Source organism: Scyliorhinus torazame, chromosome 1 (genome assembly GCF_047496885.1).
Source record: "Scyliorhinus torazame isolate Kashiwa2021f chromosome 1, sScyTor2.1, whole genome shotgun sequence".
Classification (NCBI taxonomy): domain Eukaryota; kingdom Metazoa; phylum Chordata; class Chondrichthyes; order Carcharhiniformes; family Scyliorhinidae; genus Scyliorhinus; species Scyliorhinus torazame.
Window position 1 is genome coordinate 167,846,824 of NC_092707.1, and position 16,782 is coordinate 167,863,605.

Sequence of the window (16,782 nt, forward strand, 5' to 3'; positions counted from 1 at the left end):
GTGTCCAGGGGGGGTTTCCCTTCTGGTTTACCGCACAGTGCTTTTAGCCGTTAAAATTGCCGTTGGGGCTCCTATTAAGAGCCCAAAAGTCCGTTCCACCGGGAGCTGCCGAAACGTGCGACTTAGCTGGTCATCGCCGCACCCGGAAGTCCTCCCAGTTCTACTTCTTACCAAACGATGAGCTCAGCCTACGAGTTCCTTACAACGTGCTTATCATGAATTACTTCTTACTGAGCTTGTCTTTTTGGTCTCTTAATAGGTCAGACAAAAAGCCTCAGAAGAAATTCAGGAAATGGACGAAGACAGTGAACTTCTGGAAGAAACTACAGTGAGGTTCTGGGTGTGACTGCAATCTACCACACTGATTGAGAAACAGCTGTGAAAGGCAAAGAAAACATTCCTCAATATAGGTCAAGTATAGGACAGCTGGGATTTCCAGGCACTCGTTCTCGAATGGAGACAAGATTCATTCTACGCCTGTCTTAACAAGCACAATATCCAATCATTGTAAAGGTTTTACAGGAACATGGTGAGATATTTTTGGATCACTTATCTGTTCCCTGTAATATATTCAGTTTTAATCTGTACAGTGTTCTTCCGTGAACACTTCTCTGCAGCAAACTGTTCTGATATGGATTGCACTGCCTGAAAGGGTGCTGACAGCAGATTCAACAGCAACTTTCAAACGAGAATTGGATAAAAACTTGGGGGGGAAATACAAGGCCTTGGGGAAAGAGCAGGATAGTGGAGCTAATTGGGCAGCTCTTTACAAGAGCTGGCACAGACATTATTGGTTGAACTCCCTCCTCCTTTGTTATATGATTCCTCTTTCCAGAATAATAATAATCTTTATTGTCACAATGATGTGGAGATTTATTGTCACAAGTAGGCTTGCACGAACACTGCAATGAAGTTACTGTGAAAATCCCCTCATCGCCACATTCCTGTGCCTGTTCGACATGGACTATGCAGAGTCTAAGAGATTGTGGAGGTGACAGGGATTGTCTTTTACCACCGCAGAGTTTGCAATCAATGCATTGGAACTTATTCCAATTAAATGCTGAAGCAAAGCCTTTGCACTATAACGCCAAACAACTCACTATTTTGTGGTACAAAATGGTGAGTTACCATTCGTGAAGGGGGAGGAATGTACATGACAATGACATCACATCAACAAATGATAGATTCAATAGATTTGGAAATGAAAATTACTCAAATTTCATTTTTCACTCTGTATTCTTTGGACATTTTGTAGATTGCATTCTGAATTTCTGTCAGGACAAATCAAACTCGGCCAATTACCACCCCATCAGTCTACTCTCGATCATCAACAAACTGATGGAAGGTGTCATCGACAGTGCTACCAAGTGGCATTTACTCAGCAATAACCTCCTCACCGATGCTCAATGTGGGTTCCAGTAGGGTCACCCAGCCCCTGACTTCATTCAAGCCTTGGTCTAAAGTTGGACAAAGGATCTTAACTTGAGATGAGATGAGAGTGACTGCCCTTGACATCTAGACAGCATTAGATGGAGTGTCGCATCAAGGGGCCCGAGCAAAATAAATTCAATGGGAATCGGTGAAAACTCTCAACAGGTTGAAGCCATAGGTAGCACAAAGGAAGATGGGTGTTGTTGCAATTCAATCATCACAGTCCAGGACATTGTTGAAGGAGCTCCTCAGGATAGTGTCCTAGGCCTAACCATTTTCAGTGACATCATCAATTACCTTCTCTCCATCATAAGGTCAGAAGTGGGGATGTTCACTGATGACTGCACAATTCATCATTTCTCAGATACTGAAGCAGTCCATGCCCTTATGCAACTGGAACAGGTCGACATTCAGGCTTGGACTGATGAGTAGAAAGTAACATTCATGCCACACAAGTGACAGGCAATGACTATCTCCAATAAGAGACAATCTAACCATCCCCCCTTTGATAGTCAATGGCCGAACCATTGCTGAATCCCCCACCACCAACATATTATGGGTTACCAGTGGCCAGGAACTGAACTGGACTAGCAATATAAATACTGTTGCCAGAACAGCAGATCAGGAGGTGAGTAACTTACTTCTTGACTCCTCAAAGTCTGTCCCCTATCCACAAAGCACAAGTCAGAAGGGTGATGGAATAATTGCTAATTGCCGGAATGAATGCAGCTCCAACAACACTTCCAGCACAGCTGGAGTATTGGGTACAATTTTAGTCCCCATACCTTAGGAAATATATTATTAACACAGAGGGAGTGCAATGAAGGTTCATCAGATTTGTTCCTGGGATGGTAACACTGTCCTATAAAGAGAGATTGGGGAAACTAGGTCTCTATTCTCAGTGTCTTGAAGAATGAGAAGAGACCTTTTTGAAACATACCAAATACATAAAGGAATAGACAGGGTAGATGCAGGTAAGATGTTTCCCTTGGGCGGGGAACCTGGAACCAGGGGACATTATTTCAAAATAAAAGGGAAGCAATTTAGGACCAAGATGGCGAGAATCATTTTTACACAGAGGGTTGTGAATCTTTGGAATGCTCCACCCCAAAGGGCTGTGGAAGCTCAGTCATTGAACACGTTTAAAGCAGAGATTGACCGGTTTGTAAAGCCAATGATGTAAAGGGATATGTGGATAGTGTGGGAAAAGGCTTTGAAGTGGATCCTCAGCCATGATTATATTGAATGGCAGGGCAGGCTCGATGGGCTGAATGGCCTGCCCCTATGTCCCTAAATACTGGAAACCATCGAGGTCACAGCAGCCTGCTTGATTGGCACACCATCCAACGCCTTAAACACTCACTCTTCCCCCAATTACTGATCTGCAGTGCCAGCAGTTTGTACCACAAACTGCTGGCACTGCAGATCAGTAATTGGGGGAAGAGTGGAGTAATTGGGGGAAGTGCACCGTATACAAGATGCACTTCAGTAATTCACCACACCTCCTTTGACAGCACCTTCCAAACCTCTGACCTCTACCCTCAAGAAGGACAGGTGCAGCAGACAGATGGAAACACCAGCACCTACAAGTTCTCCAAGCCACATACCATCCTGCCTTGGACCATGTTGCCGTTCCTTCACTGTTGCTAGGTCAAAATTCTGGAACCCTCTACCTAACAGTGCTGTAGGTGCATCTACACCGAATGGACTGCAGCGATTCAAGAAGAATCAGTGGATGTGATTCATTTAGATTTCCAGAAGGCCTTTGACAAGGTGCCGCATAGGAGACTGTTAAATAAGTTAAATAAGTGTTTAGGGTAAGATCCTGGCATGGATAGAGGATTGGCTGACTGGCAGAAGGCAAAGAGTGGGGATAAAGGGGTCTTTTTCAGGATTTCAGCCAGTGACTAGTGGTGTGTCTCAGGGGTCTGTGCTGGGACCACAACGTTTTACAATATACATTAATGAAGGCACTGTTGCTAAATTTGCAGATTATACAAAAATCTGTAGAGGGACAGATAGTATTGAGGAAGCAAGGAGGCTGCAGAAGGACTTGGACAAGCTAAGAGAGTGGGCAATGAAGTAGCAAATGAAATACAATGTGGAAAAGTGTGAGGTTATGCACTTTGGAAGGAGGAATCTAAGCATAGACTATTTTCTAAATGGGGAAATGCTTCGGAAAGCAGAAGCACAAAGGGACTTGGGAGTGCTTGTTCATGATTCTCTGAAGGTTAATGTGCAGTTTCAGACGGCAGTTAAGAAGGCAAATGCAATGCATTCATGTCAAGAGGGCTAGAATACAAGACCAGGGATGTACTTCTGAGGCTGTATAAGGCTCTGGTCAGACCCCATTTGGAGTATTGTGAGCAGTTTTGTGTCCCATATCTGGAGGCTGTATAAGGCTCTGGTCAGACCCCATTTGGAGTATTGTGAGCAGTTTTGTGTCCCATATCTGAGGAAGGATGTGCTGGCCTTGGAAAGGGTCCAGAGGAGGTTCACAAGAATGATCCCTGGAATGAAGAACTTGTCGTACGAGGAATGTTTGAGGACTCTGGGTCTGTACTCGTTGGAGTTTAGAAGGATGAGAGGGGATCTTATTGAAACGTACAAAATACTGCGAGGCCTGGGTAGAGTGGACATGGAGAGGATGTTTCCACTTATAGGAAAAACTAGAACCAGAGGACACCATCTCAAATTAAAGGGACGATCCTTTAAAACAGAGATGAGAAGGAATTTTTTCAGCCAGAGGGTGGTGAATCTGTGGAACTCTTTGTCGCAGAAGGTTGTGGAGGCCAATTCACTGAGTGGCTTTAAGACAGAGATAGATAAGTTCTTGATTAATAAGGGGATCAGGGGTTATGGGGAGAAGGCAGGAGAATGGGGATGAGAAAATATCAGCCATGATTGAATGGCGGAGCAGACTCCTATGTCTTATGGTGTTATGGTCCAAGACAGCTCACCATCTTCTCAAGGACAGTTAAGGATGGGCAGCAAATGCTGACCTTGCCAACAATCCAGACATTCTTAAAGAATTCTTAACAATACAAATCTGTATAGGCTTTACTGGTGATGTTATAATTAGGATAAAGCTCTTCAGACCAATTGTTCTCTAATGAGTTGAGCTACGTTTAGTAATGGAGAACATAGCTTAATGAGGTGGGCAGCACGGTAGCATTGTGGAAGGTAGCACGGTAGCATTGTGGATAGCACAATTGCTTCACAGCTCCAGGGTCCCAGGTTCGATTCCCGGCTTGGGTGACTCCCCATGTGTGCGTGGGTTTCCTCCGGGTGCTCCGGTTTCCTCCCACAGTCCAAAGATGTGCAGGTTAGGTGGATTGGCCATGCTAAATTGCCCTTAGTGTAATAAATTGCCCTTAGTGTTGGGTGGGGTTACTGGGTTATGGGGATAGGGTGGTGTGGGCTTGGGTAGGGTGCTCTTTCCAAGAGCCGGTGCAGACTCGATGGGCCGAATGGCCTCCTTCTGCACTGTAAATTCTATGATAAATTCTATGAGGTGAGATACCCCAACTTTAAGAAGCTCTATTGTGAAGGTCCTAAATTTGTCATCGAATAGAAGCAGAGACATCTGAGGATAAATAACATAATCTCATTTACAAAACAAAATTACATTTATACCAAAACAAAAAAACAACAAGTCCTTCTTTACACCCTACATTGCTTTGGCATTGGACAAAGATGAAGCAAACTTTGGGACCGAAATGCACTATTGCAATCTTGTGTTGTAATGTCCAGACACTCGAAGTTGCTGTCAGAGGTTAAAGAGGGGGGGGGTCATGTGTTTTTGTTATTTTGATTACAAGTTTACAAAATATTTGTATAATCGACCAGTGGCCTCAGAGAGAAATTTAACACCCTACAAAAGGTGTCAATTCTGGACATTTTTACCATATTTGGATTTTTAAATTTTGGCCTATGCGGAAACATGTGATTTTCTTGTTTATCGTCCAGACAACTGTAAATGTTTCAAACCTTTAACTCTTCTTTCTCTCTTTCACCTGATGATGTAACATTCTGTCACGTTTGCAATTATTTCAAACAATTCAATGTTTAGAAAGAATTCCAGTCTTGCCTGATCCATTAATTATATACAATGTCCATGAAAGGGAGGGGAAGGAACTTACCAGAACCGTTGCCTCAGATGGTCGGAAGGTACATCTTTTCTGTTTAGTCACAAAAAAAATTTCAGAGAACATAGGCTGGGATTTTCCGCTCCTGATGAGATCGTGTCGGGCAGATGCAACTACGGAAGTGGAAAATATCAGAGAACAGACAAATCCCATTTTACGTGGACCTAAACACTGTTTTCTCTCCATCAGAGTCGGGCCAGGTTTCCTGATGTTCAACAGCAGGAATATCATTTAAATTCAATAACATATCGTTATCAGGTTCCCTGAGCCTGAATCCTCCTCCCCCCGCCATCAGAAAATCCATTCATGTTGGCTTGACATTGTCAATCATGACTGGTCTCCCTGGGCAGCATGGTGGCGCAGTGGGTTAGCATTGCGGCCTTACAGCGCCGAGGTCCCAGGTTCGATCCCGGCTCTGGGTCACTGTCTGTGTGGAGTTTGCACATTCTCCCTGTGTTTGCTTGGGTTTCGCCCCCACAACCCAAAAATGTGCAAGCTAGGTGGATTGGCCATGCTAAATTGCCCCTTAATTGGAAAAACTGAATTGGGTACTCTAAATATTAAAAAAAAAATCATGACTGGTCTCCCAAGGTATGCACCTGTAGAGCAGACCTCCCAGAGGAACTCAGGTGAGTGTAGCACTTGGTGGGGGAGAGGAGTCTCATGCCTCGTGCACCACAATGCCACACGGGGCAGTGAATAGTTGACCTGGTGTTATAACCCGCAAGTATCTTATGGGGTGGGAGCAATTAACTTCCCTGTGAATCTTGCAGAATACAAGTTGCCCCGTTAAGGGGGCAGGGGATCTCTAAACAAGGTCTAGTTGTATGGTATATAAAACCGGTCAGTTTGGAACCGGCAAGACAGACCCAGTTGGGATCTACCGGGTGATGTATATAATAGTTATTGTAAATAAATGAAGTTTCTTTGAATTACTCAGTGTGGACTCCTTCGTAGCCTTCTAAAACCTACATAGACCACCAAATTCCAAGTCTGTTTCTTCCTTGGTGACGATTTATCTGAAATCAGCCTATTGGCAATAAGGATTCTACAATTGCCTGATTACCCCTTAATTAAGAGGAAATCAGCCTACGCCTCCAACCCCTGATTGCATCCAGCCTGTAGGGACCCAGTGAGTATGGATATTGGTGGAGGATCATACCGGATTACTGCTCTCCACCTCCTATGGTCAAGTAGCATGAGAACAACACCCAAACCAAGCTCTTTATGACTCAAGGCCTCATTGCCAAGACATCGGAGGGTGACAAGTGGCTATGAAACCATACTCTCAACAAAAGGCAAGCAGAGAACAGTGGTGAGAAAAGAGAAGAAAATTAAAAGCAATGTAATTCATGTAAACAGCAGAGATGGGTGGCACAGTGGTTAACACTGCTGCCTCACGGTGCTGAGGATCTATTCGATCCTGGCCCCATGTTACTGTCCGTGTGGAGTTTGCCTATTCTCCCCGTGTCTACACGGGTCTCGCCCCCACAACGCAAAGATGTGCAGGGTAGGTGGATTGGTCACGCTAAATTACCCCTTAATAAAAAAAAGATAATTTTTTAAAAAAAATTTAAAAAGAAACAATAGAGGTGAAAATAGGTACTAGGGCCAAGGAGCACAGGTGAATACAAAATTGGAAAATTAGCCGCCTATGTCTGATCTGGAAACATGCCTCCCTATTCTTTGTAGATCATTACTTGGTATTTGTCAGATACATCGAGTTCCCTTCAACATTATTTATAGGGAGGTTGGTGAAAATTACATCCTAGTTCCTGTGATGGCATTGTGGATAAATGAACTACTTGATGTGGTAATGGTTTTCAATATCATTGCACCTTTGGAGAACAGAGTGAAGCAGTTAATAGTTGTTGGGTGATTAACAGTCTGAAAGGCGACGTGACTTCTGCTTGCCTGGCTGTAACCAATTTCATACAAGCTGATAGGCGGTTAGTTCCAAGGTGGTTTCATGGACTCCCACTTTTTTTAAAATTAATTTACAGGATGTGGGCATTGCTGACTAGGCCAGCATTTATTGCCCATCCCTAGTTGCCTTTGAGGTGAGCTGCCTTTTCAACCGCTACAGACCCTGAGGTGCAGGTACATCCAGAGTGCTGTTAGGGAGGGAGTTCCAGGATTTTGACCCAGCAACAGCGATATATTTCCAAGTCAGGATACTGAGTGACCTCATGGGGAACCTCCAGGTGCCATAAAGTAGGGGAAGGGCGAGGAAAGTGGTACAGGAGGGGGAGAGCATGCACAACTCTCAAACACCAATATCAACCCAGAATACAGAAGCAAAAGGTTTCCACTGTGGAGCATTGTTCCAACCATCTACTTTCTGACTTGGCAATGGGAATACTGCCATGAAGCCAATTACATTGAAATTAAATGAAAATAAAAAGCATGAAACACCCTTGTACAATGTGAAAACCAACCCCACTGTGTACTCCTTTTTGAACAGATTTTCAGAAAGCAAACTGAGTTTTCAATTGCAAAAAGGCTGCTATTTTGGTTATTTATGATCACTAAATTCATCCAAGTAGTGCAGGAAGCAGGGTGTTTAGGCAGCAAATTGGACATAATTGACCACTCAAGTGCCAATACACGATTTGTAAGTGTAGAATCTAAACAATCCAACCAGATAGTAGATTAAATTACTTAAATAAATCAGCATGACAGGCAAACATGAATTGCTTGGGGTTTGAAACCAAATCTTTGTGTCCACTGAGGAAAATGACAGAAAACACTTTTAATCACATTTCAGAGTGATCAGCTCATCATTGGCATTTTTCAAAAGAGCAAAGCATAGACTGTATCAACACCCACATAAAATTGATCTAAACTTTCTTTATTACCAAATATAAAAACACAGTATGCAAATTCCTGCTCAAAACAAATTTGAAGATATAATCAATTTAAATGAGTTCACACGCCTTCACCAAATAAAGGAGAGAATTGAAACGTTAATTGGTCGATTCCAAAGTCTCACCAGTTTGGGTTCAGTTATATAGATATAGATATAGAATTTACAGTGCAGAAGAAAGCCATTCGGCCCATCGAATCTGCACTGGCTCTTGGAAAGAGCACCCTACCCAAGCCCATACCTCCACCCTATCCCCATTACCCAGTAACCCCACCCAACACCCAACACTAAGGGCAATTTTGGACACTAAGGACAATTTAGCATGGCCAATCCACCTAACCCACACATCTTTGGACTGTGGGAGGAAACCGGAGCACCCGGAGGAAATCCACGCACACACAGGGAGGATGTGCAGACTCTGCACAGACAGTGACCCAAGCCGGGAATCAAACCTGGGACCCTGGAAGGCACTTGTTGGAAGGCACATGTAAAGAGACAGACAACAATTCGGGCAGATAATGTGAAAGTAGCACGGTAGCATAGTAGTTAGCACAATTGCTTCACAGCTCCAGGGTCCCAGGTTCGATTCCCCGCTGGGTCACTGTCTGTGCGGAGTCTGCACGTTCTCCCCGTGTGTGCGTGGATTTCCTCCGGGTGCTCCGGTTTCCTCCCACAGTCCAAAGATGTGCAGGTTAGGTGGATTGGCCATGATAAATTGCCCTTAGTGTCCAAAATTGTCCTTAGTGTTGGGTGGGGTTACGGGGTTATGGGGATAGGGCGGCGTTATGGGCTTGGATAGGGTGCTCTTTCCAAGAGCCGGTGCAGACTCGATGGGCCAAATGGCCTTCTTCTGCACTGTAACTTCTATGATTATTGGCCCATAAAGTCTGATCCCAGTGGTGTCATACATGGGGTGTGGGATCCCCATGGGATCCTGACTATGTTGACCACTGCTGCCCACATCCCCCCATATAACTAACCCCCTCACCATACCGACCACCCCTTCACCCCCCATCCATGGGCAGCACGGTAGCACAGTGGGTAGCACTGTTGCTTCACAGCTCCAGGGTCCTAGATTCGACTCTCGGCTTGGGTCACTGTCTGTGTGGAGTCTGCATGTTCTCACCGTGTCAGTGTGGGTTTCCACCGGGTGCTCCGGTTTCTTCCCACAAATCCCGAAATCCCTGTTAGGTAATTTGGACATGCTGAATTCTCCCACCGTGTACCCAAACAGGCGCCGGAATGTGGCGACTCGGGGCTTTTCACAGTAACTTCATTGCAGTGTTAATGTCTACTTGTGACAATAAAGATTATCCCCTCTGCTTTCCTGAATTCCCGACTACTCCCCCACCACCATTGCCCTGCAACTCCCACTAATCTCTCACTATTGGCTACTCTGGACCCCCGACCCTCGCCCCTCACATCTTCTCCCTGGCTTCTCAAAATGACTGGACCTTTAAACTTTCCTGTTTTACAGGAACTAGTGCCATAATAAAAGGTAATTGTCTTCTGTTTCATCCGACTCTCCTGCATTCGACTGAGAGGATTCCTGCACGGCACTTTCCTCACCCAGCGTTAAGTGGGTTGGGTGAGAAAGGTGCGGCTGCATTTTAGTGTATGTAGGAGCAGAGTTGCAATCGGTCTCTGATAGCCACTTTATGGAAATCATGGCTTGTGTTTAATCACCCCATCACACACTGCTATCTCCTTTCAAATATTTTTTTTAAATTACAAAAACAAATAAATCTGCGAAAATATGCATATTTGGCATCAATATAACAGACTCTCAGCTAGCTCTATAAATCAAATCTAACAACTCGTTTACGAAAAGTTCCGAACCTGACAGGTTTTGGTTTGGAGTCAAGTTTTGGACTCACGGAATGATCTTGGCTTGTTTCTTTTTGTTAACATCTGCTTTGTTTGTCCCTTTCGATCCACTTTTATGTCTTTGTGGTTCATGACATCAGCAAGCTTATTCACAGCCTGTATTTTCTTCTTTAATTATCTTTTTATAATTAACTTTCATGATGTTTAAGTCTTCCTCTCTCACGTTGCTCAATTCTCACTGCAATCCTGTTTTCCTTTTCACAAAAGTCTATATGAGCTCTTTAAAATGTTCAACTTGACCATGACCTGGTCGTGAAGGATTTTTTTTGTGTGGCCTATTCCTGCAGTTTTGGCTACTGGCCATTTTCCAACCAATAAATTTTAGATCACCGACTAGACCGGGCCAATAAGCAAAACTTCTCTCATACTAACTACTCCTGTGTGGTCAGCATGTTCTGCCAGAATGTTATCTCGTAAAGAACTAGGCACCACCATGCTGTGAGCCCACCTAATGCAGCCCTGCCCACAGGCCCACTCATCAAGCCATTTGTGGAATGGTTTCAGTTCCTCATTGATGCTCCTATCAAACTCAGCCCAACCATTCTGCTCATTGACTTTTTTAAAAAACCATGGGCTGGATTCCCCGTGACATCGCGGCAAAATCGCGAAACACGATCGGCCGGAGAATCGGCTCCGCAGCAAAAACGGGCTCGATGCCTGTTTCTCGCCGAATCGGAATTCTCCGGAATCCCCAACTCGACCAAATCGGGGTGCCCGCCGCGCGGCCCGGAAGTACAGTATGCATCTCGTTATCTGCCATGACGACCGATTCTCCGGGGTGATGCACGATCAATTGCACAAAGACTGAGGTTGGGTACAACTGTGGCTTTATAACAGTCAGATGCGTGGCCTCCTGCTGCAGCTGGCGAAATGGCAGCTGAATGAAGGACACGCATATTTATACTCCTCCTACTGGGCGGAGCCAGCCGGCAGGGGCTACCGGCGAACCTGTAGTACAGATCCTACCTTACATCACCTAATACAGGTGTACAGTGATTCACCACACGGGGCTTCAGCGATTCTGCGCCCGGATGAGCCAATTTCCCGACGGCATGTTTCTAACCTTTTAAAAATCATGAAGCTGGCGTGTTGGCTGAGGAGGCTGTGAGAGGAGGTAGGAGGTGGCGTTGGGGGACTGCGGGCTCCCGTATCGAACACCGGCCGTGCTTCTTGTGGGGGGGGGGGAGGGGCAGGGGGGCCCTGCCAGAGCCGGGGAGGGGCAAGGAAGGGGGGGGGGAAGAGACAGGCCGAGCAGCCAGAGAGCCCCCGACATGACAGGCGGTGGCCACGCACTGAGCCCCATTATGGCAGCCATCTTGTTGGCCACCCATTCTGGCCCTTGGGTGGCACAGAGAAAACGCCCACTTGGGTGGGCGGGACCCTCCTGCCCTCCTCTCCCTGGCCACATCACCCCCTTCCCCCCGGCCACCCCACTCAACCAGCGACACCCACCGGGGGCCACCCAGGGCCCCACCGACGGTCGCCATCAAACGGTGGCCCTGGCAGCAGGGACGGGCGCCAGGACCGGGAGCACCAACGGGTGTGGGGGTGAGGGCATGCATCGTTGGGGCGCACGGTGACAACTGGGGCCATCATGTAGCCCATGGCACCTGGTTGCGCACGGGTGTATGCACCATGTTGCCATGTTTTCCCTTCTCCCCCTGCAGATAATCAAGTTTGGTCACCAACCTGCGATGTTGGCCGTCGTTGCGGCAGCCACAGCCCTGCATTCAGCCCTGTGACAGTGTGGGCGGGGCGGCTCAGAGAGGAGGCGGAGGCTGCAGCAGAGGAGCGGGCTGCAGATGGGCAGGTGGCAGCCGTTCAGACTGGAGGGCCAGCCATCCAATAGGATGAGGAGGAGGAGGAGGTGCCAAGGAGGCGCCGGATGAGGGAACGCGTCCACCGCAACCGCATATCATTGGAGGACCTCCCGGACAGGGCCTGTAGGAGGAGACTGCCGATGAGCCGGGAGACTGTCCGACACATCTGCCACAAGATGGCACATCTGGCACTGCAGGGGAATGGGGGAGGACACCCGCTACCGGTGGCCGTCAAGGTGACGGTGGCGCTCAACTTATATGCGACGGGGTCTTTCCAGTCGCCGAGTGGGGACCTGTCCGGCATTTCCCAGACATGGACTGCACCCACTAGGATGCCCGGGTAGCAGGGTTTGCTGACGTTGCTGGGATGCCCCGGGTCCAGGGGGTCATCGATGGGGTGCATGTCGCCCTACGGCCACCGGCGGATAACAGGCTGTGTTCACGAAGGGGTACCACTCCATGAATGTTCAGGTGGTCTGTGACCACCAGATGAGGATCCTGCACGTCTGCACCCGATTCCCGGGCAGTGTGGATGACTCGTTTGTTTTGCCACAGCCTGTGATCCCCAACATGTTTGAGGGACCCCCCCCCCAACCCGGTTGGTGGGCTGGTTGCTGGGTGACAGTAGTCGTGGCTGATGACATCAATACGGAGGCCACAGACCGATGCTGAGACCCGATTCAATGATGCCCATTGTGCGACCAGGGGATGTTGGCGAGAGGTGCTTTGGGGTCCTGAAAATGTCTGGACCGCCTTCGGAGGGGCCCTCCAGTACAAGGCCAGGAGGATCGCCCGCATCGTGGTGACTGCTGTGTCCTCCACAATGTAGCCCAGCAGAGGGACGATGTTCTGGAGGAGGATGAGGAGCAAGAGCATGGCTCGTCAGACGAGGAGGATGATAGGGAGAGGGACAATGAGCGGGACATGGGCCAGGCACGGGAGGCCGCACAACACCATTGCCAGGGCCAGCAACCATGGGACACATTAGTCGACACGCGTTTCACCAACTAGGGCAGGGGCACGGACACCACAATACCACTCCTCTTCACCACCAGACACCCTCACCTCCCACACCACCGAACACCTGCACCTCCCACCCTCCGGTTTCCTCCCACAGTCCAAAGATGTGCAGGTTAGGTGGATTGGCCACGCTAAATTGCCCATAGTGTCCAAAAGTGCCCTTAGTGTTGGGTGGGGTTACTGGGTTATGGGGATAGGGTGGAGGTGTGGACCTTGGGTGGGGTGCTGTTTCCAAGGGCCGGTGCAGACTCGATGGGCCGAATGGCCTCCTTCTGCACTGTAAATTCTATGATTCTATGATAAAGCATCCGCATGCACACACCCTCTCCTGTATATATACCTGCAGCACTATGAACTGGGGCACTGGCTTGGCAGTGACAGCGAGCCTGGTCCATGGGATGGAGAATGATGACAGCCCGCTCTGCGATGAGCTCTGTGCTTCACATCATTTGACAATGTCTGACTCATGCCCACAGTAGCACCTTCCACCTGCGTGATCCCTGCATGTGAGCTGGCCTGGTCCCGTCAAATCCCTGGGCAGGGGGTGCTGGGGATGGTCAGGGGAGGGGGGTGGCTACACGGTCCACCCACTGGGCCTCACACGTCCACCACCCCTCACTCCCAGTGGCCAGCACTGACCGCCCCACCCCCAGACCCATCAGACAGTGCACAGAGGCAGGTTTCAACGGTGTTAACAGGTGTTTATTGTGGAGAAATATATACCGTCTGTTCCCTAGCGCCTATAACTGAACTGTACCCTGCACCCATGCCAAGTTAACTGGAGTCTAACTTTCTCGCCTTATGGACCCTAACACGACACCTGGATGATTCCCCAGATGGTACAGCAGGAGTGGAGGCGGACTGCTTTAACTCCTGCCCTGCGACGAGGGTCCCTGTTGGCGCCCGTCTCCTGGGGCAGCCCACCCTGGATGGGCCCAGCTACTGCTCGGGCGGTCCCAGGTGGCGTGGTGCCACCCTGTTCTGCCCGCTGCCCATCAGATACACCAGGGACAGGAGAGGGGGGAGTACGAGATGCTGAGGTGTTCCGGGATCTCCCCTGCATGAGTCACCGGCTTGGGCCCCAGCACCTCCTCCTCCCTCGGGGTGCCTGATGGCCCCCAGGCATCTCCATGGGATGGGTGCGAATGGAGCCAATGCCCGAGGCCCACCCGACACCTGCCAGTCCTGGTTTTCCGCTCTGGTATCTACAAGTGTCTGAAAGTTAGCGCCCATGGAGCACAGGGAGTGGGCCACCTCCCTCTGGGACTGGACCACCTTCCTCTGTGTCTGTGCGATGCCGGCCAGCGCCTGGGCAACACCGCCGATGCTCTCAGCAATGGCCTGCTGTGACTGGGCCACGCTGAGGAGCGCTGCTGCAATCTCCAGGTGGCTCTGGCACATGGTTGCCTGTGAGTGGGCAGTCTTGTCCTGGGCCACAGCCCCCACCTGCACAGAATGCCCCAGGCCTTGCATAACCTGACCCATATCCGACACCGTCGCCCCCATTGCTTCTACCATGGATGCCACCGTGTGGTTTCGGCCTGGGTGGCAAGCATGACCAGCACCACTCCCTGCTCCTGCACAAGGATGGATTCCTCCACCTGCGCCTGCAGATGCTGGAAGCCGGTCATCATCCCCTCCTCTAGTTCCTGGGTCATTGCCTGCACCTGCACAATGGGTGGGACTGGATGTTCCAGGAGCCCGGGACCCGCCTGGGCGGCAGCTGGTTGCTGGGGCCAGCCTGCCCTCCGACCGTCCGGCCCCTCGACTGCTCCTACCTCCACCTGCTGTACCGGACCGACTGTGTGGTGCACACCAGATAGTGTCCCAGGAGCCTCCTCACTAATTTGCCCAACCGAGCTGATAGTCTCTGAGATGGTGGAGAGTGTTGGAGACAGTTGTGACAGAGGTCAGTGTCCTCCTCCGACCCAAACTCTGGGGTCTCCTGAGTCGTGCTGTCCTGGGTCGTCTCGGGCAGAGGGCTGGTGTTCCGACTGCTCTCCCCGTCGATGCTCGGATTTATGGGGGGCACTGGCCCTGGCACTCGCTGGGGGCGGGGGGCCCCAAAGGGGCCGGGACCATCCCCAGCTGGTCCTGTAAGACACGAGACAGCATGTATGATTAGACAGTCAGACGGGGGTGAGGCATGAGGTGGTGAAGGCTGGGGTGAATGGGGATGGGGTGTGGGGGGTTGGATTGTGGGGTGAGGGAGGTTGGGGTGAGGAGGGGTTGGGGGTGAGGGGGGGTTGGGGGTGAGGGGGGGTTCGGTTGAGGGGGGTTGGGGTGTGGGGTGAAGGGGGTTGGGCTGAGGGCTGGGGTGAGTGAGGTTGGGGTGTAGGGTGAGGGGAGTTGGGGTGTGGGTTGAGGGGGGTTAGGGAATGGGGTGTGGGGTGAGGGGGTTAGGGTGTCGGGAATTGGGGTGGGCACACATTTGTCGTGAGGACCCGCAACCAGGCAGGGGGGTCTCACATCGTGGCACATCGTCGACCTCCACGTCAGCGACCGCCCTCTCCTCCAGCCCGCCGACAATGTCTGGTGCCCTCTGCTCGGGCACAGTGAGGGGATGCAGGTATTCCGGTCCCCCTCCGGTCTTCTCCCGCTCCCGGCGGTTGTGCGCAGCCTTGTCCTGGGGGTGGGGGCGTGTGGCAAACACAAACAGCAACAGTGCTAGACAGTCTGGCAAATGCAGCCTAGGGGTAGCGTCTCTGTTGGCATCAGTGGCCAGGCCACAGCCATTGCGGCTAGCGTGGGTGGGTACAGCCAGGTGGTTCAGGGTGGGGGTCCTACCGTCCCCATGGTGGGGGGGGGGCTGGTCCCAGGGGCACAGTGCTGGGTACTTACTCTGGCTACTCTGAGGAGGTTGTCCATTTTTTTTCTGCACTGGTCTGCAGTCCGGGCTACCACCCCGACGGCACTGACGACGGCTGCCACCTCTGCCCAGGCACAGCGAACTATGGCGCCTCTGACCTCCGTCCCAGCCTGGGGTACAGCACCAGCCTCCTCTCCTCCACGGAGTCAAGGAGGGTCTCCAGTTCGGCGCCCCGGAAGCGTGGCGCTTCCCTCCTTGTGGCCATCTTGGCTGCGATGCTTGTGTCTGGGAGGGGGAGAATGACTTATGTGCAGCCGCGGCGGGGCATCAATCATGGAACTGGCGAATCGGCCGCCGGTCCGTTAACAGTGTTCAGTTTTACGATATGCCCATGCTAGCCCCTTGAGAGCGGTTGAATCACTGCAGCTATGGACCCGATCATGCCGTCGTGAAACTCCATCGTTTTCACAAGTGTCAACACTTAGTCTCCAGAATGGAGAATTCAGCCCCATATTTTTCTTGAGTTTCAGCTGATTTACTTGAGTTTCAGTAATTTCACAGTTGCTGGGGCGGCATGTGGCACAGTGGTTAGCACTGGGACTGTGGCGCTGAGGACCCAGGTTCGAACCCCGGTCCTGGGTCACTGTCCGTGTGGAGTTTGCACATTCTCCCCATGTCTGCGTGGGTTTCACCCCCACAACCCAAAGATGTGCAGGGTAGGTGAATTGGCCATGCTAAATTGCCCCTTAATTAGAGAAAAAATAATTGGATACTCTAAACTTATATATATTTTTTTAAATT

General features: G+C 50.0%; 1 protein-coding gene across 4 annotated transcripts in view; it reads left to right on the forward strand.

The window, feature by feature from the left end:
* Positions 1-16,782, forward strand: part of LOC140416389 (keratinocyte-associated protein 3-like) — a 99,593-nt gene that overhangs the window by 67,048 nt on the left and 15,763 nt on the right. For 3 of the 4 annotated variants that reach the window (XM_072501125.1, XM_072501124.1, XM_072501126.1), the window contains one exon: positions 260-2,830. In XM_072501125.1, the coding sequence (XP_072357226.1) occupies positions 260-346 (87 nt within the window). In that variant the 3' untranslated portion in view covers positions 347-2,830. Of the gene's footprint in view, positions 1-259; positions 2,831-16,782 lie in introns of those variants that run through there. The other variant, XR_011944777.1, reaches the window with a different exon arrangement.